Here is a 24987-nt window from a genome sequence, read left to right on the forward strand (position 1 = left end):
GCCGCGGACACGTGGGGTGGAAGCCAGGGCCTTCCGCTTCCCGGGAGCGGGGATTGGCGAGCCGCCCCCTTCCCCTCCGGCCCCGCAACCGGACAACAACACAACTGGCAGTGCGGTGCGGCGGGCGGTGCCACCCATGGCTTCTGTTGGACAGTTGGCACGCGAGGGCCCGGCGCGTCGGGGGCCCGGGCCGGCCATCACACTCTGGCCCGGAGCTCGTTGGTGATGGGCAGGTAGGTGAGCGCCTTGAAGCCGTACTTGCTCTGGGCCGTCTTCTGGGTGGTGAGGGCCACCAACGGGCCCGACAGGTCCAGCCGCTTCCCGTAGCCCTGCGGGGCAGTGCCCGGCCTCAGCGCCCGCCGGCCTGCCCTCCGGGAGGCCACCCTGCCCCAGGACGAGCGCGGAGTGGGTAAGGTGGCACGCGGGCGGACGGAGGACTGGGTGGCGCACGTGTGTGGAGTGTGGGCGGGGTGGCACGTAAGAGGGTGGAGTGAGGAGAGGGTGGCTGGCGGGCAGATGAAGTGAGGACAGGGTGGCACATAGACATGGAGTGTGGACGGGGTGGCGCGTAAACAGGTGGAGCGAAGACGGTGGCACACGGACGTGGAGTGTGGATGGGGTGGCATGTAAACAGATGGAGCGAAGACAGGGTGGCACACGGACATGGAGTGTGGACGGGATGGTGTGTAAACAGATGGAGTGAGGATGGTGGCACACGGACATGGAGTGTGGATGGGGTGGCATGTAAACAGATGGAGCGAAGACGGTGGCACGTGGAGTGTGGATGGGGTGGCACGTAAACAGATGGAGCAAAGACAGGGTGGCACATAGACATGGAGTGTGGATGGGATGGGATGTAAGCAGATGGAGCAAAGATGGTGGCACACGGACATGGAGTGTGGATGGGGTGGCATGTAAACAGATGGAGCAAAGACAGGGTGGCACACGGACATGGAGTGTGGATGGGGTGGCATGTAAACAGATGGAGCAAAGACAGGGTGGCACACGGACATGGAGTGTGGATGGGGTGGCATGTAAACAGATGGAGCAAAGACAGGGTGGCACATAGACATGGAGTGTGGACGGGATGGCACGTTAAACAGATGGAGCGAAGATGGTGGCACACGGACATGGAGTGTGGACGGGGTGGCATGTAAACTGATGGAGCAAAGACAGGGTGGCACACGGACATGGAGTGTGGATGGGGTGGCATGTAAACAGATGGAGTGAGGACAGGGTGGCTCACAAACATGGAGTGTGGACGGGGTGGCACGTAAACAGATGGAGCGAAGACAGGGTGGCTCACAAATGGAGTGTGGACGAGGTGGCATGTAAACAGATGGAGTGAGGATGGTGGCACACAGACATGGAGTGTGGACAGGGTGGCACGTAAACTGATGGAGCGAAGACAGTGGCACATAGACATGGAGTGTGGATGGGATGGCATGTAAACAGGTGGAGCGAAGACGGTGGCACACGGACATGGAGTGTGGATGGTGTGGCACGTAAGCGGATGGAGTGAGGAGAGGGTGGCTGATGGACAGATGAAGTGAGGACAGGGTGGCTCACAGACATGGAGTGCAGACGGGGTGGCGCGTAAACAGGTGGAGCGAAGACAGGGTGGCACACGAACATGGAGTGCAGACGGGGTGGCATGTAAACAGATGAAGCAAAGACAGGGTGGCACATAGACATGGAGTGTGGACGGGATGACATGTAAACAGATGGAGCGAAGACGGTGGCACACGGACGTGGAGTGTGGATGGGGTGGCACGTAAACAGATGGAGCGAAGACAGGGTGGCACATAGACATGGAGTGTGGACGGGATGGTATGTAAACAGATGGAGCGAAGATGGTGGCACACGGACGTGGAATGTGGATGGGGTGGCATGTAAACAGATGGAGCGAAGACAGGGTGGCACATAGACATGGAGTGTGGACGGGATGGTGTGTAAACAGATGGAGCGAAGACGGTGGCACACGGACATGGAGTGTGGATGGGGTGGCATGTAAACAGATGGAGCAAAGACAGGGTGGCACACGGAGGGGTGACAGGGGGGCACAGACAGATTCAACTAGATTTTCCTGTTGACTTGCTTTGTTTTGTGGTGTTCTCTGTCTCCCCCTTCTAGGCTGTGAGCCCGCTGTTGGGTAGGGACCGTCTCTAGATGTTGCCGACTCGGACTTCCCAAGCGCTTAGTACAGTGCTCTGCACAAAGTGAGCACTCAATAAATACAATGGAATGAATGAATGTTGGCTGTCTCCCCCTTCTAGACTGTGAGCCCATTGCTGGGTAGGGACCGTCTCTCTATGTTGCCAACTTGGACTTCCCAAGCGCTTAGTCCAGTGCTCTGCACACAGTAAGCGCTCAATAAATACGATGGAATGAATGAATGTTGTCTGTCTCCCCCTTCTAGAGAAGCAGCGTGGCGCAGTGGAAAGAGCCCGGGCTTTGGAGTCAGAGGTCATGGGTTCAAATCCCAGCTCCGCCAATTGTCAGCTGGGTGACTTTGGGCAAGTCACTTCACTTCTGTGGGCCTCAGTTCCCTCATCTGGAAAATGGGGATGAAGACTGTGAGCCCCCCGTGGGACAACCTGATCACCTTGTAACTTCCCCAGCACTTAGAACAGTGCTCAGCACATAGTAAGCGCTTAACAAATGCCATCATTACTATTATTATTGTTCTCTGTGCCTCAGTTCCCTCATCTGGAAAATGGGGATGAAGACTGTGAGCCCCCGGTGGGACAACCTGATCACCTTGTAACCTCCCCAGCGCTTAGAACAGTGCTTGGCACATAGTAAGCGCTTAACAAATGCCATCATTACTATTATTATTGTTCTCTGTGACTCAGTTCCCTCATCTGTCAAATGGGGATGAAGACTGTGAGCCCCCTGTGGGACAACCTGATCACCTTGTAACCTCCCCAGCGCTTAGAACAGTGCTTGGCACATAGTAAGCGCTTAATAAATGCCATCATTATTATTATCTGTTGCCCAATTGTACTTCCCGCGGGTAGTACAGAGCTCTGCACGCAGTAAGCGCTCAATAAATACGGTTGAATGAATGAATGAACTGTAAGCCTGTGATGGGTGGGGACTGTGTCTGCTAATTTTGTTGTATAATAATAATAAAAATAATAATAATAATGGTATTGGTTAAGCACTTACTATGTGCCAAACACTGTTCTAAGCGCTGGGGAGGATACAAGGTGATCAAGTTGTCCCACGGGGGGCTCACAGTCTTCATCCCCATTTTATTCATTCATTCATTCATTCAATCGTATTTACTTATTGAGCGCTTACTGTGTGTACAGCACTGTACTAAGCGCTTGGGAAGTACAAGTGGCAGCATATAGAGACGGTCCCTACCCAACAGTGGGCTCACATTTTACAGATGAGGTAAACTGAGGCCCAGAGAGGTGAAGTGACTTGCCCCAAGTCACCCAGCTGACAAGCAGGAGAAGCAGCGTGGCTCAGTGGAAAGAGCCTGGGTTTTGGAGTCAGAGGTCATGGGTTCAAATCCTGGCTCTGCCCATTGTCAGCTGGGTGACTCTGGGCAAGTCACTTCACTTCTCTGAGCCTCAGTTCCCTCATCTGTAAAATGGGGGTTAAGACGGTGAGCCCCCCGTGGGTCAACCTGATCACCTTGTAACCTCCCCATCATCATCATCATCATCATCAATTGTATTTATTGAGCGCTTACTATGTGCAGAGCACTGTACTAAGCGCTTGGGAAGTACAAATTGGCAACATCTAGAGACAGTCCCTACCCAACAGTGGGCTCACAGTCTAAAAGGGGGAGACAGAACAAAACCAAACATACTAACAAAATAAAATAAATAGAATAGGTATGCACAAGTAAAATAAATAAAAAAATAGAGTAATAAATCTGTACAAACATCTATCCATATATACAGGTGCTGTGGGGAAGGGAAAGAGGTAAGATTGGGGGGATGGAGAGGGGGACGAGGGGGAGAGGAAGGAAGGAAGGGGCTCAGTCTGGGAAGGCCTCCTGTTCTCTGCCCACAATAACCGCTCAAGAAATATGACTCCCTAAGTGCTTCACAAATACCCCAATTATTCGCCTGCGCTTATTCCCCAGCGCTTAGAACAGTGCTTTACACATAGTAAGTGCTTAATAAATGTCATTATTATTATTATTATTAAGAGGTGGAGCCGGGATTTGAACCCATGACCTCTGAGTCCAAAACCTGGGCTCTTTCATTCATTCATTCATTCATTCATTCAATCATATTTATTGAGCGCTTACTGTGTGCAGAGCACTGTACTAAGCGCTTGGGAAGTACAAGTTGGCAACATATAGAGATGGCCCCTACCCCACAGCGGGCTCACAGTCTAGAAGAGCGGGCTCACAGTCTTTCCACCGAGCCACGCCGCTTCTTCTCCCCACTGCTCAGTATAGTGCCCTGTACCTAGTGAGTGCTCAATAAATACCATTAATCGATTGATTGACAGAGGCAGAAGTGAGATGGAAGACGGGCTCAGAAGGGCAGGAACGGAGAGGCGGGGGCAGTCCATCTGTCTGCGTGCCACCCATCTGTTTTTAATAATAATAATAATAATAATAATAATAATAATAATAATAATAATAATAATGATGATGATGGCATTTGTTAAGCGCTTACTATATGCCAAGCACTGTTCTAAGCGCTGTGGGGGGGATACAAGGTGATCAGGTTGTCCCATGTGGGGCTCACGGCCTCTATATGTTGCCAACTTGTACTTCCCAAGTGCTTAGTCCAATGCTCTGCACACAGTAAGCGCTCAATAAATATGATTGATTGATTGATCCCCCTTTTACAGGTGAGGGAACTGAGGCCCAGAGAAGCGAAGTGACTTACCCAAAGTCACGCAGATGGCGGAGGCGGGATTTGAACCCATGACCTCAGGCTCCAAAGCCCGGGCTCTTGCCACTGAGCCACGCTGCTTCTCTATTAGGTGACCAATTAATAGTCAATGCTGTTTAGAGTAGGGTCTGCTGTGCTTTTGGGGGTCGGGGGTCAGGCGAGCCCCGGGGAAAGGGGAGGGGGGCTCGTCTGACTTTCCCTGGGGGGCCGCACTCAATCCAGGGGGTCTTAGAACAGCGCTTGGCACAAGTCGTTGCCAACTTCTACTTCCCAAGCGCTTAGTACAGTGCTCTGCACACTGTAAGTGCTCCATAAATCAATTAATCAATAAATCAATCAATAAATATGATTGAATGAATGAATGAATAGTAAGCGCTCAATCAATCAATCAATCAATATGATTGAAAGAATGAATGAATAGTAAGCGCTCAATCAATCAATCAATAAATATGATTGAATGAATGAATGAATAGTAAGCGCTCAATAAATCAATCAATCAATAAATATGATTGAATGAATGAATGAATAGTAAGCGCTCAATCGATCAATCAATAAATATGATTGAATGAATGAATGAATAGTAAGCGCTCAATCAATCAATAAATATGATTGAATGAATGAATGAATAGTAAGCGCTCAATCAATCAATCAATCAATATGATTGAATGAATGAATGAATAGTAAGCGCTCAACGAATGCCATGATTATTATTATTATTATTATGATTATTATTGTTATGAACTTGCGTCCCCCCGCCCACCCCCCGCCCCCATCAGCCCCATTGAATTCAGGGTGCCTAGGAATTTGCCCCATTAATAGTAATAATAATAATAATGATGGGATTTGTTAAGCGCTTGCTGAGGGCCAGGCAGCGTACTAAGCGCTGTTGGGGGGGGGGGGGATAGAGGCTAATCGGGTTGGTTGGGGTCACTCTCGTCCCCCGTGGGGCTCCCGGTCTCCGTCCCCATTTGACAGATGAGGCCATCGAGGCCCAGGGCAGGTAAGTGACCGGCCCAAGGTCACACGGCAGACAGGTGGCGGAGCCCGGATTAGAACCCGGGACCTTCTGTCTCCCAGGCTTGGGGGCTACCCACTAGGCCATGCAGTTTCACACACACACACACACACACACACACACACACACACACACACACACACACACACACACACACCCATTGAATCCAGGACGCCTATGGATTTTGGTCCAATACACACACACACACACACACACACACACACACACACCCCATTGAATCCAGGACACCTATGGATTTTGGTCCAATACACACACACACACACACACACACACAGAGTCCATTGAATCCAGGACACTTATGGATTTTGGTCCAATACACACACACACACACACACACACACACACATATGCAAACACACACACCCAGACCATTGAATCCAGGACGCCTCTGGATTTTGGTCCAATACACTGACACACAGACACAGACACACACACACCCCCCACCCCACACCCAGGTCATTGAATCCAGGATGCCTATGGATTTTGGTCTAGTACACAGACACACACACACACACACACACAGACACACAGACACACACACACACACACAGAGCCCATTGAATCCAGGACACCTATGAATTTTGATCCAATACACAGGCACAGATATACACACACACATATGCACACGCACAGAGCCCATTGAATCCAGGATGCCTCTGGATTTTGGTCCAATACACAGACCCACACAAACACACACACACACACACCCCCAGCCCATTGAATCCAGGACGCCTCTGGATTTTGGTCCAATACACAGACACACACACAGACACCCCCCCCACACCCCCCAGCCCACTGAATCCAGGACGCCTCTGAATTTTGGTTCAATACACAGACACACACACACAGCCACACACACAGCCACACACACACCCCCAGCCCACTGAATCCAGGACACCTCTGGATTTTGGTGTCCCCCCCCACACACACACACACAGACACACACACACACACACACACCCCAGCCCATTGAATCCCAGATGCTTATGAATTAACCCCGTCCTACCCACCTCCACAGCCCCCCTACATCCCCCCCCCCCCCGGGCCCAGCCCCTGCTGCGGCCCCCTCCCCTCGGCCCCCCGGACCCCCAAGGCCCCCCCCCCCGGACCCCCCCGGACCCCCCCCCGACCCCCCAGACCCCCCCAAGGACCCCCCACTCACCACAGGGGGCAGCTTCAGGTCGGAGCCCCCCGGCCCGAGGTGATCATCACTCTGCAGGGAGGGCTGACTGGACAGGGTCTCTGCAGGATGGACCAGCCATTACACAAATCAATCAATCAATCAATCGTATTTATTGAGCGCTTACTGAGTGCAGAGCACTGGACTAAGCGCTTGGGAAGTCCAAGTTGGCAACATCTAGAGACGGTCCCTACCCAACAGTGGGCTCACAGTCCAAGCAGGCCCCCTTCCCCCAGCCCCCCAACCCTGGCCGAGGCCTGTCCCCATCAGCCAAGATCCAGCCAGCGCTCAGAACAGTGCTTAGCACATAGTAGACGCACGCATTATATTCTATATACCATTATTATACCATCATTATTATCTCCTCCCAGAGGCCTTCCCTGATTGAGCCCTCCTTTCATCTTCTCCCACTCCTGTGTCGCCCTTTCTTCGTGGCTCAGTGGAAAGAGCCTGGGCTTTGGAATCAGAGGTCATGGGTTCGAGTCCCGGCTCTGCCGTATGTCTGCTGTGTGACCTTGGGCAAGTCACTTAACTTCTCGGAGCCTCAGTTACCTCATCTGTAAAATGGGGATGATGACTGTAAGCCCCACGTGGGACAACCTGATCACCTTGTATCCCCCCCAGCGCTTAGAACAGTGCTTTGCACATAGTAATCCCCCTATTAGACTGTGAGCCCACTGTTGGTTAGGGACTGTCTCTATGTGATGCCAATTTGTACTTCCCAAGTGCTTAGTACAGTGCTCTGCACATAGTAAGCGCTCAATAAATACGATTGATTGATTGATAGTAAGCGCTTAACAAATGCCATCATCATCATCATCTTTTTAGACTGTGAGCCCACTGTTGGGTAGGGACTGTCTCTATATGTTGCCAACTTGTCCTTCCGAAGCGCTTAGTACAGTGCTCTGCACAAAGTAAGCGCTCAATAAATACGATTGATTGATTGATTGATCGATCCCCCCCTCCCCGGCCGCACACCGCTTCTGTCCCCGTCTCTCATTTATTAGCAATAATGGGTAGGGACCGTCTCTATATGTTGCCAACTTGTACTTCCCAAGCGCTTAGTACAGTGCTCTGCACACAGTAAGCACTCAATTAATACGATTGAATGAATGAATAATAATAATCATTATTATTATTATTGTATTTGTTAAGCACTTACTATATAGCAGGCACTGTACTAGGCAATGGGGGCAGATACAGGCAAATCGGGTTGGACACAGTCCCTGGCCCAGGTGGGGCTCAGTCTTCATCCCCATTTACCAGATGGGATCTACTGAGGCCCAGAGAAGTGAAGTGACTGGCCCGAGGTCACCCAGCAGACAAGTGGGAAGCAGCGTGGCTCAGTGGAAAGAGCCCGGGCTTTGGAGTCAGAGGTCATGGGTTCAAATCCCGGCTCCGCCAACTGTCAGCTGTGTGACTTTGGGCGAGTCGCTTCACTTCTCAGTTACCTCATCTGTAAATGGGGGATTAAAAGTGTAAACCCCCTGTGGGACAACCTCGTTACCTTGTTACCTCCCCAGCGCTTAGAACAGTGCTTTGCACATAGTAAGTGCTTAATAAATGCCATTATTATTATTATTATTATTATTCTCTGGGCCTCAGTTACCTCATCTGTAAAAGGGGGATTAAGAGTGTGAGCCCCCTGTGGGACAACCTCATCACCTTGTTACCTCCCCAGCGCTTAGAACAGTGCTTTGCACATAGTAAGCGCTTAATAAATGCCATTATTATTATTATTATTATTATTCTCTGTGCCTCAGTTACCTCATCTGTAAAAGGGGGATTAAGAGTGTGAACCCCCTGTGGGACAACCTCATCACCTTGTTACCTCCCCAGCGCTTAGAACAGTGCTTTGCACATAGTAAGTGCTTAATAAATGCCGTTATTATTATTATTATTATTCTCTGTGCCTCAGTTACCTCATCTGTAAAAGGGGGATTAAGAGTGTGACCCCCTGTGGGACAACCTCATCACCTTGTTACCTCCCCAGCGCTTAGAACAGTGCTTTGCACATAGTAAGTGCTTAATAAATGCCATTATTATTATTATTATTATTATTCTCTGTGCCTCCGTTACCTCATCTGTAAAAGGGGGATGAAGAGTGTGAGCCCTCTGTGGGACAACCTCATCACCTTGTTACCTCCCCAGCGCTTAGAACAGTGCTTTGCACATAGTAAGCGCTTAATAAATGCCATCATTAACAATGCTTTGTTTAGAACAGTGCTCGGGACATAGTAAGCGCTTAGCAAATACCATTATTATTATTATCTATTGTGCTATTTATTAATATTGATACCCATTTACTTGTTTTGATGTCCGTCTCCCCCCCTTCTAGACTGAGAGCCCGCTGTGGGCAGCGATGGTCTCTCTTTACTGCTGAATTGGACTTTCCAAGCGCTTAGTCCAGTGCTCTGCACACCGTAAGCGCTCAATAAATACGATCGAATGAATGAATGAATGAATAATAATAATTGTGGTATTTGTTAGGTGCTTACTATGTGCCAGGGACCTTACTAAGCGCCGGGGTGGGTCCAAGCCAGTCGGGTTGGACACAGTCCCTGCCCCACGTGGGGCTCACGGTCTCCATCCCCATTTTCCAGATGAGGGAACCGAGGCCCGGGGAAGTGAAGCGACTTGCCCAAGGTCACCCAGCAGGCAAGTGGCGGAGCCGGATTCGAACCCACGTCCGCCTGCTTCTGCCACGCTGCTTCTCTACCATCATCGCTTCTGATGCTTCTACCACGAGAAGCAGCGTGGGTTGAGAAGCTGCGTGGCTCCGCGGAAAGATCCTGGGCTCGGAAGTCAGAGGTCATGAGTTCTAATCCCGGCGCTGCCGCTTGTCAGCTGGGTGACCTCGGGCAAGTCCCTTCACTTCTCTGGGCCTCAGTGACCTCATCTGGAAAATGGGGATGAAGGCTGGGAGCCCTACGTGGGACAACCTGATCACCTTGTCTCTCCCCCAGTGCTTAGAACAGTGCTTGGCACATAGTAAGCACTCAACAAATACCATCATTACTCTTAGAGAAGCAGCGTGGCTTAGTGGAAAGAGCCCGGGCTTGGGAGTCAGAGGTCATGGGTTCTAATCCCGGCTCTGCCACTTGCCTGCTGTGTGGCTTTGGGAGAGTCACTTCTCTGGGCCTCAGTTGCCTCATCTGGAAAATGGGGATGAAGACTGGGAGCCCTACGTGGGACAACCTGATCACCTTGTCTCTCCCCCAGCGCTTAGAACAGTGCTTGGCACATAGTAAGCGCTCAACAAATACCATCATTACTCTTAGAGAAGCAGCGTGGCTTAGTGGAAAGAACCCGGGCTTGGGAGTCGGAGGTCATGGGTTCTAATCCCAGCTCTGCCACTTGTCTGCTGTGTGACTTTGGGAGAGTCACTTCTCTGGGCCTCAGTCGCCTCATCTGGAAAATGGGGATGAAGACTGGGAGCCCTGCGTGGGACAACCCGATTACCTTGTCTGTTCCCTAGCGCTTAGAACAGTGCTTGGCACATAGTAAGCGCTCAAGAAATACCATCATTACTATTAGAGAAGCAGCGTGGCTTAGTGGAAAGAACCCGGGCTTGGGAGTCAGAGGTCATGGGTTCTAATCCCTGCTCTGCCACTTGTCTGCCGTGTGACTTTGGGCGAGTCACTTCTCTGGGCCTCAGTCGCCTCATCTGGAAAACGGGGATGAAGACTGGGAGCCCTACATGGGACAACCTGATCACCTTGTATCGCCCATAGTGCTTAGAACAGTGCTTGGCACGTAGTAAGCGCTCAGCAAATACCATCATTACTCTTAGAGAAGCAGCATGGCTTAGTGGAAAGAACCGGGCTTGGGAGTCAGTGGTCATGGGTTCTAATCCCGGCTCTGCCACTTGTCTGCTGTGTGACTTTGGGAGAGTCACTTCTCTGGGCCTCAGTTGCCTCATCTGGAAAATGGGGATGAAGATTGGGAGCCCTGCGTGGGACAACCTGATTACCTCGTCTCTTCTCCAGCGCTCAGAACCGTGCTTGGCACATAGTAAGCACTCAACAAATACCATCATTACTCTTAGAGAAGCACCGTGGCTTAGCGGAAAGAACCTGGCTTGGGAGTCAGAGATCATGGGTTCTAATTCCGGCTCTGTCACTTGTCTGCTGTGTGACTTTGTGAGAGTCACTTCTCTGGGCCTCAGTTGCCTCATCTGGAAAATGTGGATGAAGACTGTGAGCCCTGCATGGGACAACCCGATTACCTTGTCTCTTCCCCAGCGCTCAGACCAGTGCTTGGCACATAGTAAGCGCTTAACAAATACCATCATTACTCTTAGAGAAGCAGTGTAGCTTGGTGGAAAGAACCCGGGCTTGGGAGTCAGAGGTCATGGGTTCTAATCCCTGCTCTGCCACTTGTCTGCCGTGTGACTTTGGGAGAGTCACTTCTCTGGGCCTCAGTTCCCTCATCTGGAAAATGGGGATGAAGACTGTGAGCCCTACATGGGACAACCTGATCACCTTGTATCGCCCATAGTGCTTAGAACAGTGCTTGGCACATAGTAAGCGCTCAACAAATGCCATAATTACTCTTAGAGAAGCAGCATGGCTTAGTGGAAAGAACCGGGCTTGGGAGTCAGTGGTCATGGGTTCTAATCCCAGCTCTGCCCCTTGTCTGCTGTGTGACTTTGGGAGAGTCACTTCACTTCTCTGGGCCTCAGTACCTCATCTGGAAAATGGGGATGAAGACTGTGAGCCCCCAGTGGGGCAACCTGATCATCGTGTGACCTCCCCGGTGCTTAGAACAGTGCTTGGCACATAGTAAGTGCTTACTAAATGCCATTATTATTATTATTATTACCAAATCCCAACATTGTTCCTATTTCTTGTTATCGCCGCCACCCCCGACCCCCCACCCCGGCATCCGGGAGCCGGACCTGGGATGACCGGGAGCCCCATGGAGCTGAGCAGGTCGTCGGAGGTGACGGCGGCGTCGGAGCCGAGGCTGTGCCGCTTCTTGTTCTCGCAGAAGGAGCAGCGCGGGCTCCTTTGGGTGGGCAGGCTGAGCGGGGAGAAGCGCTTCTGGACCTTGTGCCCGCAGGTGGCGGAGCTGGGGGTGGCAAGGGGTGGCATGGGGGTCTCAAAAAGGGCGGGAAGGGGGTGCGCCCCGTCCCCTGCCCCCTCCAGCGCCGGCCCGTAGGCCCCTCGGCCGTACCCGGCGGGACGGGCTCCGGCCTGGCCTTCCTGGGCCTGGGTCCTGGGCCTGCTCCTCCTGACGGCGCCCGCCGCCCGGACCAGGCTGACGCTCCCCGACTCCCGGGACCCCTGGGACGCCCAGGACTCCCAGGATTCCCGGGATAAGGGGAAGCGGTCGACGGAAAGGTCCACGTTGTCGCTGAAGGCCCGGGCGGCCTCCGTCTGCCGGTGGGGAGGCTGATACCAGCTCAGGACCTGGGGTGGGCACAGAGGGGAAGCCAAGTTGAACCATCCCGTGCCCCCCGCTTCCTTGCCAGGGGGCATCGCCTCTCTGAGCGCCAGCCTCTCCCGCCGGCGGGTCAGGGAGCGGAGTCGTACTAACGACGGCGTTCGTTAAGCGCTTCGGGGACTGTTCTGAGCGCGGCGGGGAGGCTGATACCAGCTCAGGACCTGGGGTGGGCACAGAGGGGAAGCCAAGTTGAACCATCCCGTGCCCCCTGCTTCCTTGCCGGGGGGCATCGCCTCTCTGAGCGCCAGCCTCTCCCGCCGGCGGGTCAGGGAGCGGAGTCGTACTAACGACGGCGTTCGTTAAGCGCTTCTTTGGGGACTGTTCTGAGCGCGGCGGGGAGGCTGATACCAGCTCAGGACCTGGGGTGGGCACAGAGGGGAACCCAAATTGAACCACTCTGTGCCCCCCGCTTCCTTGTCAGGGGGCATCGCCTCTCTGAGGCCTCTCTGAGTGCCACCCTCTCCCGCTGGCGGGTCAGGGAGCGGAGTCGTAATAACGACAGCGTTCGTTAAGCGCTTCGGGGACTGTTCTGAGCGCGGCGGGGAGGCTGATACCAGCTCAGGACCTGGGGTGGGCACAGAGGGGAAGCCAAGTTGAACCATCCCGTGCCCCCCGCTTCCTTGCCGGGGGGCATCGCCTCTCTGAGCGCCAGCCTCTCCCGCCGGCGGGTCAGGGAGCGGAGTCGTAATAACGACGGCGTTCGTTAAGCGCTGCGGGGACTGTTCTGAGCACGGCGGGGAGGCTGATACCAGCTCAGGACCTGGGGTGGGCACAGAGGGGAACCCAAATTGCACCACCCCGTGCCCCCCGCTTCCTTGTCAGGGGGCATCGCCTCTCTGAGGCCTCTCTGAGTGCCACCCTCTCCCGCTGGCGGGTCAGGGAGCGGAGTCGTAATAACGACGGCGTTCGTTAAGCGCTGCGGGGACTGTTCTGAGCGCGGCGGGGAGGCTGATACCAGCTCAGGACCTGGGGTGGGCACAGAGGGGAACCCAAATTGAACCACCCCGTGCCCCCCGCTTCCTTGTCAGGGGGCATCGCCTCTCTGAGGCCTCTCTGAACGCCACCTTCTCCAGTTGGCGGGTCAGGGAGCGGAGTCGTACTAACGACGGCTTTCGTTAAAGCGCTTCGGGGACTGTTCTGAGCGCAGTGGGGAGGCTGATACCAGCTCAGGACCTGGGGTGGGCACAGAGGGGAACCCAAATTGAACCACCCCGTGCCCCCTGCTTCCTTGCCAGGGGGCATCGCCTCTCTGAGGCCTCTCTGAGTGCCACCCTCTCCCGCTGGCGGGTCAGGGAGTGGAGTCGTAATAACGACGGCGTTCGTTAAGCGCTTCGGGGACTGTTCTGAGCGCGGCGGGGAGGCTGATACCAGCTCAGGACCTGGGGTGGGCACAGAGGGGAACCCAAATTGCACCACCCCGTGCCCCCCCGCTTCCTTGTCAGGGGGCATCGCCTCTCTGAGGCCTCTCTGAGTGCCACCCTCTCCCGCTGGCGGGTCAGGGAGCAGAATCGTAATAACGACGGCGTTCATTAAGCGCTTCGGGGACTGTTCTGAGCGCGGCGGGGGTTACCAAACAACCGGGAGCACGTGCCGGGTGATTCGGCTCGGGGCGACGGGGTGCGCAGGCCTGGGAATCATAATAACTGCTATTTGTCGGGTAGGGACCGTCTCTATATGTTGCCAACTTGGACTTCCCAAGCGCTTAGTCCAGTGCTCTGCACACAGTAAGCGCTCAATAAATACGATTGATTGATTAAGCACTTCTACATGCCAGGCACTGTATGAAGCGCTGGGGCAGAGACAAGTTAATCAGGTTGGACCCGGTCCCTGTCCCACGTGGGGCTCACAGGCGGAAACCCCATTTTACAGACGAGGGAATAATAATAATCATAATAATGGTGGCATTTATTAAGCGCTTACTATGTGCAAAGCACTGTTCTAAGCGCTGGGGAGGTTACAAGGTGATCGGGTTGTCCCTCGGGGGGCTCACAGTCTTCATCCCCATTTTACAGATGAGGGAACTGAGGGCCAGAGAAGTGAAGTGACTGGCCCAAAGTCACACAGCTGACAATTGGCGGAGCCGGGATTTGAACCCAAAGCCCGGGCTCTTTCCTACTGAGCCACAAGTGAAGGGACTCACCCCGGGTCACGCCACAGGCAAGTGGCAGAGCTGGGATTAGAGAAGCAGCGTGGCTCAGTGGAAAGAGCGCGGGCTTTGGAGTCGGGGGTCATGGGTTCAAATCCCGGCTCCGCCACTTGTCAGCTGTGTGACTCTGGGCAGGTCACTTCACTTCTCTGTGCCTCAGTTACCTCATCTGTAAAATGGGGATGAAGACTGTGAGCCCCAGGGGGGACAACCTCATCACCTGTATCTTCCCCAGTACTCAGAACAGTGCTTTGCACATAGTAAGCACTTAACAGAGCCATCATTATTATAGCAAACACTTAACAAAGGCCACGATGATTATTTTTTTATGATTATTCATAATCCCCATTTTCCAGACGAGGGAACAGAGGGGCCGAGAAGTGGAATGGCTTGCCCGAGGTCACGCAGCAGACCCATCAGCTGTGTGACCTCGGGCAAGTCACTTCACTTCTCTGGGCCTCAGCGACCTCATCTGTAAAATGGGGATGGAGACTGTGAGCCCCACAGGGGACAACCCGATTACCCTATATGATGATGATGGCATTTGTTAAGCGCTTACTATGTGCAAAGCACTGTTCTAAGCGCCGGGGGAGGTTACAAGGTGATCAAGTTGTCCCACAGGGGGCTCACAGTTTTAATCCCCATTTCACAGATGAGGGAACTGAGGCCCAGAGAAGTGAAGTGACTTGCCCAAAGTCACACAGCTGACAGTTGGCAGAGCCGGGATTTGAACCCATGACCTCTGACTCCAAAGCCCGGGCTCTTTCCGCTGAGCCACGCTGCTTCTCTATATCTACCGCACTGCTTAGAAGGGGGCTTGGCACATAGTAAGCACTTAATATATACCATCTTGCAAGCGCTTAGCCCAGCGCTCCGCACACAGAGAAGCAGCGTGGCTCAGTGGAAAGCGCCCGGGCTTTGGAGTCAGAGGTCGTGGGTTCAAATCCCGTCTCCGCCAACCGTTATTGTGTGACTTTGGGCAAGTCACTTCTCTGGGCCTCAGTTCCCTCATCTGTAAAATAAGACTGTGAGCCCCCCGTGGGACAACCTGGTCACCTTGTAACCTCCCCAGCACTTAGAACAGTGCTTTGCTCATAGTAAGTGCTTAATCGATGCCATTAAAAAAAAGTAAGCGCTCACTAAATGCGATTGAATGAGTGAATCAGGAGGGGCAGGGCCGGCCCCGGCTGGGAGGGCACCGTCAATCAATCAATCAATCGATCATATGAATTGAGCGCTTACTGTGTGCAGAGCACTGTACTAAGCGCTTGGGAAGTACAAGTTGGCAACATATAGAGACGGTCCCTACGGGGAGCGTGTGCTTGGGGAGGGGGAGAGGGGAAATGGGGGGCGAGGGCCGGCGGGATGGGGACCCCCTCCTCCGCGCCCCCGCGGTGCCCACCTCTCCGCAGGGCGACACGAGGGTGGAGGTGTAGCCCGGGCCGCTGCGAAACGTCTGCTGGCCCGAGGTCGTGACGTCCGTCGAGCGTTTGTGGGGGTGGGCCTTGCTTTCCGACCCCCACACCTGACCCGGGGAAATCAATCAATATCAATCAATCAATCAATCAGTCGTATTTATTGAGCACTTACTGTGTGCAGAGCACTGGACTAAGCGCTTGGGAAGTACAAGGTGGCAACATATAGAGACAGTCATCATCATCATCATCAATCGTATTTATTGAGCGCTTACTGTGTGCAGAGCACTGGACTAGGCACTTGGGAAGTACAAGTTGGCAACATATAGAGACAGTCATCATCATCATCATCATCATCAATCGTATTTATTGAGCGCTTACTGTGTGCAGAGCACTGGACTGAGCGCTTGGGAAGTACAAGTTGGCAACATACAGAGACAGTCATCATCATCATCATCATCAATCGTATTTATTGAGTGCTTACTATGTGCAGAGCACTGGACTAAGCGCTTGGGAAGTACAAATTGGCAACATCTAGAGACAGTCCCTACCCAACAGTGGGCTCACAGTCTAAAAGGAAAGACAACGGGTACAGATTTATTCTATTTATTTTACTTTGTTCATCTGTTTTGCTTTGTTGTCTGTCTCCCCCTTCTAGACCACGAGCCCGCTGTTGGGTAGGGACCGTCTCTAGATGCTGCCGACTTGGACTTCCCAAGTGCTTAGTCCAGTGCTCCGCACACAGTAAGTGCTCAATAAATACGATTGATCGATTGATTGATTGATTGATTGTCTCCCCCTTCTAGACTGTGAGCCCGCTGTTGGGTAGGGACCGTCTCTAGATGCTGCCAACTCAGACTTCCCAAGTGCTTAGTCCAGTGGTCCGCACACAGTAAGCGCTCAATAAATATGATTGATTAATTGATTGATTGATTGTCTCCCCTTTCTAGACTGTGAGCCCGCTGTTGGGTAGGGACCGTCTCTAGATGCTGCTGACTCGGAATTCCCAAGTGCTTAGTCCAGTGGTCCGCACATAGTAAGCGCTCAATAAATACGATTGATTGATTGATTGATTGATTGATTGTCTCCCCCTTCTAGCCTGTGAGCCCGCTGTTGGGTAGGGACCGTCTCTAGATGCTGCTGACTAGGACTTCCCAAGCGCTTAGTCCAGTGGTCCGCACACAGTAAGCGCTCAATAAATACGATTGATTGATTGATTGTCTCCCCCTTCTAGACTGTGAGCCAGCTGTTGGGTAGGGACCGTCTCTAGATGCTGCCGACTCGGACTTTCCAAGCGCTTAGTCCAGTGCTCTGCACACAGTAAGCGCTCAATAAATACGCCCGGTGGTACCCGGACCCCCACCGCCGCCCCCGCCACGGTTCGGCCAGGCGGGGCTGGGCCTCGTGGCGGGTGGGCACGGGCCTTGTTTTCCTCCTCTCCCTCGCCTGACCGAGGGCAGGTTGACGGGTGACCATCACAGTGGTCCCCGGCGCCTCTCAGGACGCCCCCCACCCCCAGGGAGGGCCCCCGGCTCCTGGTGGGTGATGGGCAGGAGCCAACAGGCCGCCACGCTGGTAGGCCCAGGCCCGTGATGGGCGCCCCGAGGTAGGCCCGGGGTTGTTCCCATTGAGGCGAGGGGCGAAGGGGCAGGGCGTTCTGGGGCTCACAGTGATGTGGTGGGCCGGGGGCAGCAGGGTGTGCGGAGGGAAGCGGTAGACGGCCACGGGGTAGCCGTGCAGACGCTGCTGGAGCGTGTGGCCGCCCAGGTCGACGCTCTTTTCCGCCGACGTGTTCTGCAGCCGGATGAACTTGCCCCTCTCGTCCACCTTCTGGATCTTGAGGCAGGCGGGGGCGGCCGGCCCCTGCTGCTGCCCCTGCCGCCCCTGCTGCTGCTGCTGCTGCTGCTTCTTCTTCCTGGGGTGCGGGCGCGGGGACACTGAGGCAGCCCGGAACCCACCCCCTCCGGGGGCCCGGGCCCCCCTCTCCAAACCCCAGGGCTGCCCACTGTTGGGTGGGGACCGTCTCTAGATGTTGCCAACTTGGACTTCCCAAGCGCTTAGTCCAGTGCTCTGCGCACAGTAAGCGCTCGATAAATATGATTGAATGAATGAATGATTATTATTATTCTAAAGATTTCCCCCGGTTCTGCTCCGATGGACTGATGGATTGATTGGGAGTCCCAGGAGCAGCAAGTTCAGCCTGTAACTGCTGCCAAGGTGACCCCCGCTGCTTCTTAAATCATCTGGGTGGGACGGGGTGGGAAGGACGGCGGGAGGGGAGTGGTAGAGACGTCACCGGGCCCTGCGGCCTGGGCCCCCCACCCAGCCCCTCACCTGGTCAGGTACAGGTTGTCCTGGCTGCCCGCTCCTTGGGTGGCATCGTCCGCCCGGGCTCCGGCTGGCTGGCCTACGTCTGCCCACCACAGGGTGGTCGGGGGAGAGGTTGGCGGGGAATAATAATAATAATAATGGCATTTATTAAGCGCTTACTATGTGCAAAGCACTGTTCTAAGCACTGGGGAGGTTACAAGATGATCAAGTTGTCCCACGAGGGGCTCACCGTTTTAATCCCCATTTTCCAGATGAGGTGACTGAGGCCCACAGAGACTTGCCCAAAGTCACACAGCTGACAATTGGCAGAGCCGGGATTTGAACCCGTGACCTCCAACTCCAAAGCCCGGGCTCTTTCCACTGAGCCATAATGCTTCCTCCCTTCCTTCCTTCAAGGCCCTACTGAGAGCCCACCTCCTCCAGGAGGCCTTCCCAGACTGAGCCCCTTCCTTCCTCTCCCCCTCGTCCCCCTCTCCATCCCCCCATCTTACCTCCTTCCCTTCCCCAGAACACCTGTATAGATGTGTAGATGTTTGTACAGATTTATTACTCTATTTATTTATTTATTTATCTTACTTGTACATATCTGTTCTATTTATTTTATTTTGTTAGTATGTTTGGTTTTGTTCTCTGTCTCCCCCTTCTAGACCGTGAGCCCACTGTTGGGTAGGGACTGTCTCTATATGTTGCCAACTTGTACTTCCCAAGCGCTTAGTACAGTGCTCTGCACACAGTAAGCGCTCAATAAATACGATTGATTGATTGATTGATTGGGAGAGGATGCAGAAGGGAGCCAGGGACCCCCCAGAGATCCCCACCCTCTTCCCATGGGGACTCATTCATTCATTCATTCAATCGTATTTATTGAGTGCTTACGGTGTGCACAACACTGGATTAAGCGCTTGGGAAGTCCAAGTTGGCAACATCTAGAGACGATCCCTACCCAACAATCAATCAATCAATCGTATTTATTGAGCGCTTACTGTGTGCAGAGAACTGGACTAAGCGCCTGGGAAGTCCAAGTTGGCAACATCTAGAGACGGTCCCTACCCAACAATCAATCAATCAATCAATTGTATTTATTGAGCGCTTACTGTGTGCAGAGCACTGTACTAAGCGCTTGGGAAGTACACGTTGGCAACATCTAGATACGGTCCCTACCCAACAATCAATCAATCAATCGTATTTATTGAGCGCTTACTGTGTGCAGAGCACTGGACTAAGCGCTTGGGAAGTCCAAGTTGGCAACATCTAGAGTCGGTCCCTACCCATCAATCAATCAATCAATCAATCGTATTTATTGAGCGCTTACTGTGTGCAGAGCACTGTACTAAGTGCTTGGGAAGTACAAGTTGGCAACATATAGAGACGGTCCCTACCCAACAGCAGGCTCACAGGCTAGAAGGGGGAGATGGACAACAAAACAAAACATATTAACCAAATAAAAGAAATAGAATAGATATGTACAAGTAAAATAAATCAATAGAGTAATAAATCCGTACAATCAATCAATCAATCGTATTTATTGAGCGCTTACTGTGTGCAGAGCACTGGACTAAGCGCTTGGGAAGTACATGTTGGCAACATCTAGAGACGGTCCCTACCCAACAGTGGGCTCACAGTCTAGATGGGGGAGACGGACAACAAAACAAAACATATTAACCAAATAGAAGAAATAGAATAGATATATACAAGTAAAATAAATCAATAAATAGAGTAATAAATCCATACAATCAATCAGTAAATCGTATTTATTGAGCGCTTACTGTGTGCAGAGCACTGTACTAAGCGCTTGGGAAGGACAAGTTGGCAACATCTAGAGACAGTCCCTACCCAACAGCGGGCTCATAGTCTAAAAGGGGGAGACAGAGAACAAAACCAAACATACTAACAAAATAAAATAAATAGAATAGATATGTACAAGTAAAATAAATCAATAAATAGAGCAATAAATCCGTACAATCAATCAATCAATCATATTTATTGAGCGCTTACTGTGTGCAGAGCACTGGACTAAGCGCTTGGGAAGTACAAGTTGGCAACATATAGAGACGGTCCCCACCCAACAGTGGGCTCACAGTCTAAGAGGGGGAGACAGAGAACAAAACCAAGCATACTAACAAAATAAAATAAATAGAATAGATATGTACAAGTAAAATAAATCAATAAATAGAGTAATAAATATGTACAAGCATATCTACATATATACAGGTGCTGTGGGGAAGGGAAGGAGGTAAGGCGGTAAGGACTCACGGGGGTCTTCTTCAGCTTTGGGCTGGGCGTCCAGCCCACTGCTGCCGCGGGGGGTGTAGAGAGGGGTCTTGCCGCTCCAGGAGTGGGGCTCGGGGACGTCCAAACAGTTGGCGTCCATGCTGGAGGAGCTGGACTCGCGCTGCGGCTGGATTCGCCATTCCACGCTCCTGGTCCTGTCGCGGGCCTTCTTCCTGCTCAGCTTGCTCGGCTCTCGGCTGCAGGGCGAGGGGAGGAATAATAATAATAATAATAATAATAATAATAATAATAATAATGGCATTTATTAAGCGCTTACTATGTGCAGCGCACTGTTCCAATCGCTGGGGAGGTAACAAGGTGATCAGGTTGTCCCACAGGGGGCTCACAGTCTTCATCCCCATTTTCCAGATGAGGTCACTGAGGCCCGCAGAAGTGAAGTGACTCGCCCAAAGTCACCCAGCTGACAATTGGCGGAGCCGTGATTTGAACCCATGACCTCGGACTCCAAAGCCCGGGCTCTTTCCACTGAGCCGTGCTGCTTCTCTAAGGAGGAAGGGTCCGCTCGGAGAACCGGCAGGGCCCGGAGGCCAGTCGGGGGGTGTCCAACCCATTGGCTTCTATCCATCCCAGCGCTTAGAACAGTGCTTGGCGCAGAATAACAATAATAATAAAAATAATGGTATTTATTAAATGCTTACAATGTGCCAAGCGTTGTTCTAAATAATGATGGCATTTGTTAAGCGCTTACTATGTGCCAAGTGTTGTTCTAAATAATGATGGCATTTGTTAAGCGCTTACTGTGTTTCAAGCACTGTTGGTATTTATTAACCGCTTACTATGTACCAAGCGTTGTTCTAAATAATGAAGGCATTTGTTAAGTGCTTACTATATTCCAAGCACTGTTGGTATTTATTAAACTATTACTATGTGCCAAGCGTTGTTCTAAATATTGATGGCATTTGTTAAGCGCTTACTTTGTGTCAAGCATTGTTCTAAATAATGATGGCATTTGTTAAGCGCTTACTATGTTCCAAGCACTGTTGGTATTTATTAAACGCTTACTATGTGCCAAGCGTTGTTCTAAATAATGATGGCATTTGTTAAGCGCTTACTATGTGCCAAGCATTGTTCTAAATGATGGCATTTGTTAAGCGCTTACTATGTTCCAAGCACTGTTGGTATTTATTAAATGCTTACTATGTGCCAAGGGTTGTTCTAAATAATGATGGCATTTGTTAAGCGCTTAATATGTTCCAAGCACTGTTGGTATTTATTAAATGCTTACTATGTGCCAAGCGCTGTTCTAAATAATGATGGCATTTGTTAAGCGCTTACTATGTGCCAAGCATTGTTCTCAATGATGGCATTTGTTAATCGTGAGCCCACTGTTGGGTAGGGACTGTCTCTATATGTTGCCAACTTGGACTTCCCAAGCGCTTAGTACAGTGCTTTGCACACAGAAAGCGCTCAATAAATATGATTGATTGATTGACTGAAAGTGCTTACTATGTTCCAAGCACTGTTGGTATTTATTAAATGCTTACTATGTGCCAAGCGTTGTTCTAAATAATGATGGCATTTGTTAAGCGCTTACTATGTTCCAAGCACTGTTGGTATTTCTTAAACGCTTACTATGTGCCAAGCGTTGTTCTAAATAATGATGGCATTTGTTAAGCGCTTACTATGTGCCAAGCATTGTTCTAAATAATGATGGCATTTGTTAAGCGCTTACTATGTGCCAAGCATTGTTCTAAATGATGGCATTTGTTAAGCGTGAGCCCACTGTTGGGTAGGGACTGTCTCTATATGTTGCCAGCTTGTACTTCCCAAGCGCTTAGTACAGTGCTGTGCACACAGTAAGCGCTCAATAAATACGATTGATTGATTGATTGATTAAGCACTTACTATGTTCCAAGCACTGTTGATATTTATTAAATGCTTACTATGTGCCAAGCATTGTTCTAAATAATGATGGCATTTGTTAAGCGCTTACTATGTGCCAAGCACTGTTGGTATTTATTAAACGCTTACTATGTGCCAAGCGTTGTTCTAAATAATGATGGCATTTGTTAAGCGCTTACTATGTGCCAAGCATTGTTGTAAATGATGGCATTTGTTAAGCGCTTACTACGTTCCAAGCACTGTTGGTATTTATTAAACGCTTACTATGTTCCAAGCACTGTTGGTATTTATTAAACGCTTACTATGTGCCAAGCATTGTTCTAAATAATGATGGCATTTGTTAAGCGCTTACTATGTTCCAAGCACTGATGGTATTTATTAAACGCTTACTATGTAAGGAGGGGGCTCAGTGTGGGAAGGCCTCCTGGAGGAGGTGAGCTCTCAGTAGGGCCTTGGAGGGAGAAGTGAATCAATCAATCAATCAATCATACTTATTGAGTGCTTACTGTGTGCAGAGCGCTGTACTAAGCGCTTGGGAAGTCCAAGTTGGCAACATATAGAGACGGTCCCTACCCAACAGTGGGCTCACAGTCTAGAAGGGGGAGACAGAGAACAAAACCAAACATATTAACTAAATAAAATAAATAGAATAGATATGTACAAGTAAAATAAATAAATTGAGTAATAAATCTGTACAAACATATATACATATATATATAGGTGCTGTGGGGAAGGGAAGGAGGTAAGATGGGGGGATGGAGAGGGGGACGAGGGGGAGAGGAAGGAGGGGGCTCAGTGTGGGAAGGCCTCCTGGAGGAGGTGAGCTCTCAGTAGGGCCTTGAAGGGAGAAGTGAATCAATCAATCAATCGTATTTATTGAGCGCTTACTGTGTGCAGAGCACTGGACTAAGCGCTTGGGAAGTCCAAGTTGGCAACATCTAGAGACGGTCCCTACCCAACAGTGGGCTCACAGTCTAAAAGGGGGAGACAGACAACAAAACCAAACACACTGACAAAATAAAATAAATAGAATAGATATGTACAAGTAAAATAAATAAATTAATAGAGTAATAAATCTGTACAAATACATCTATACAGGTGCTGTGGGGAAGGGAAGGAGGTAAGATGGGGGGGATGGAGAGGGGGAGGAGGGGGAGAGGAAGGAGGGGGCTCAGTGTGGGAAGGCCTCCTGGAGGAGGTGAGCTCTCAGTAGGGCCTTGAAGGGAGAAGTGAATCAATCAATCAATCGTATTTATTGAGTGCTTACTGTGTGCAGAGCACTGGACTAAGCGCTTGGGAAGTCCAAGTTGGCAACATATAGAGATGGTCCCTACCCAACAGTGGGCTCACAGTCTAGAAGTGAAGCGACTGCCGTTCAGGATGGTCCTGGTGGGGCGAAGATGGGGGGGACGCCGCCAGGAGCCCTGTGGGGGTGAGGGGCGGGGAGGGGGTCAGTTGTCCACCTGGACTCCGAGCTGGACGCTTCGTTTCTGTACGTGTGAGGGTAATACAGGGCCAGCAACCTGTTCAGGTCATCGGGGTTGAGTCCCTGGGGGGAAAGGGAAGAGAGACAGGCCTGTCGATGGGGCACGAGGGGTGGGGAGGGCGTCCAGGACAGTCCCTCCCTTCCCCTCGCCGGGCCGGACGGGGGCCGGGGGGCTTCACCTCCTCTCTGAAGGCCGAGAAGTCCCGCTGTTTGCTGATGCGGCGCAGGGAGATGTTGCTGTCTTGCTCAGCCAGGGCCTCGGCCGTCAGGATCTGCCGCCACCGCCGGGGTCAGAGGTCAGAGGTCGGCCCGGGCACGTCCCCCCGGGAGGGGACCCACCCCGGGTCGCCCAGGGTGGAAGAGGGCGAGTCCGGTCCATCCGGGGGGTGGGGGACCGGACAGGCCGGGCCACGACGGGTGGGCGTCCTGCCCACGTGCTGCCCACGGAGACCCCCCGGCCATCGCGGGGCTTGGCACGGAGTAGTCATCGGCACGATCGTCGTCCTCATGATGGTCATCCTGCTATTCGTTAATCAATCAATCGTGTTTATTGAGCGCTGACTGTGTGCAGGGCACTGGACTAAGCGCTTGGGAAGTCCAAGTCGGCAACATCTAGAGATGGTCCCTACCCAACAGCGGGCTCACAGTCTAGAAGCATTTACTATGTGCCGGGCAGCCCATCATCATCATCATCATCAATCGTATTTATTGAGCGCTTACTATGTGCAGAGCACTGTACTAAGCGCTTGGGAAGTACAAATTGGCAACATATAGAGACAGTCCCTACCCAACAGCGGGCTCACAGTCTAAAAGGGGGAGACAGAGAACAAAACCAAACATACTAACAAAATAAAATAAATAGAATAGATATGTACAAATAAAATAAATAAATAAATAAATAAATAGAGTAATAAATATGTACAAACATATATACATATAG

General features: G+C 51.7%; 1 protein-coding gene across 1 annotated transcript in view; it reads right to left on the reverse strand.

The window, feature by feature from the left end:
- Positions 1-24987, reverse strand: part of LMNTD2 (lamin tail domain containing 2) — a 46243-nt gene continuing 21256 nt past the window's right edge. Inside the window, exons 6-15 of the mRNA XM_038765375.1 lie at positions 24227-24319; positions 24025-24110; positions 20681-20895; positions 18431-18509; positions 17765-18011; positions 16084-16206; positions 12266-12501; positions 11988-12160; positions 7070-7149; positions 1-329 (exon numbers count right to left, since the gene is read on the reverse strand). Coding sequence (XP_038621303.1) covers positions 198-329; positions 7070-7149; positions 11988-12160; positions 12266-12501; positions 16084-16206; positions 17765-18011; positions 18431-18509; positions 20681-20895; positions 24025-24110; positions 24227-24319 — 1464 coding nt within the window. The 3' untranslated portion in view covers positions 1-197. The remainder of the gene's footprint in view (positions 330-7069; positions 7150-11987; positions 12161-12265; positions 12502-16083; positions 16207-17764; positions 18012-18430; positions 18510-20680; positions 20896-24024; positions 24111-24226; positions 24320-24987) is intronic.

The sequence above is a fragment of the Tachyglossus aculeatus genome, chromosome 22 (genome assembly GCF_015852505.1).
Source record: "Tachyglossus aculeatus isolate mTacAcu1 chromosome 22, mTacAcu1.pri, whole genome shotgun sequence".
Taxonomy (NCBI): Eukaryota; Metazoa; Chordata; class Mammalia; order Monotremata; family Tachyglossidae; genus Tachyglossus; species Tachyglossus aculeatus.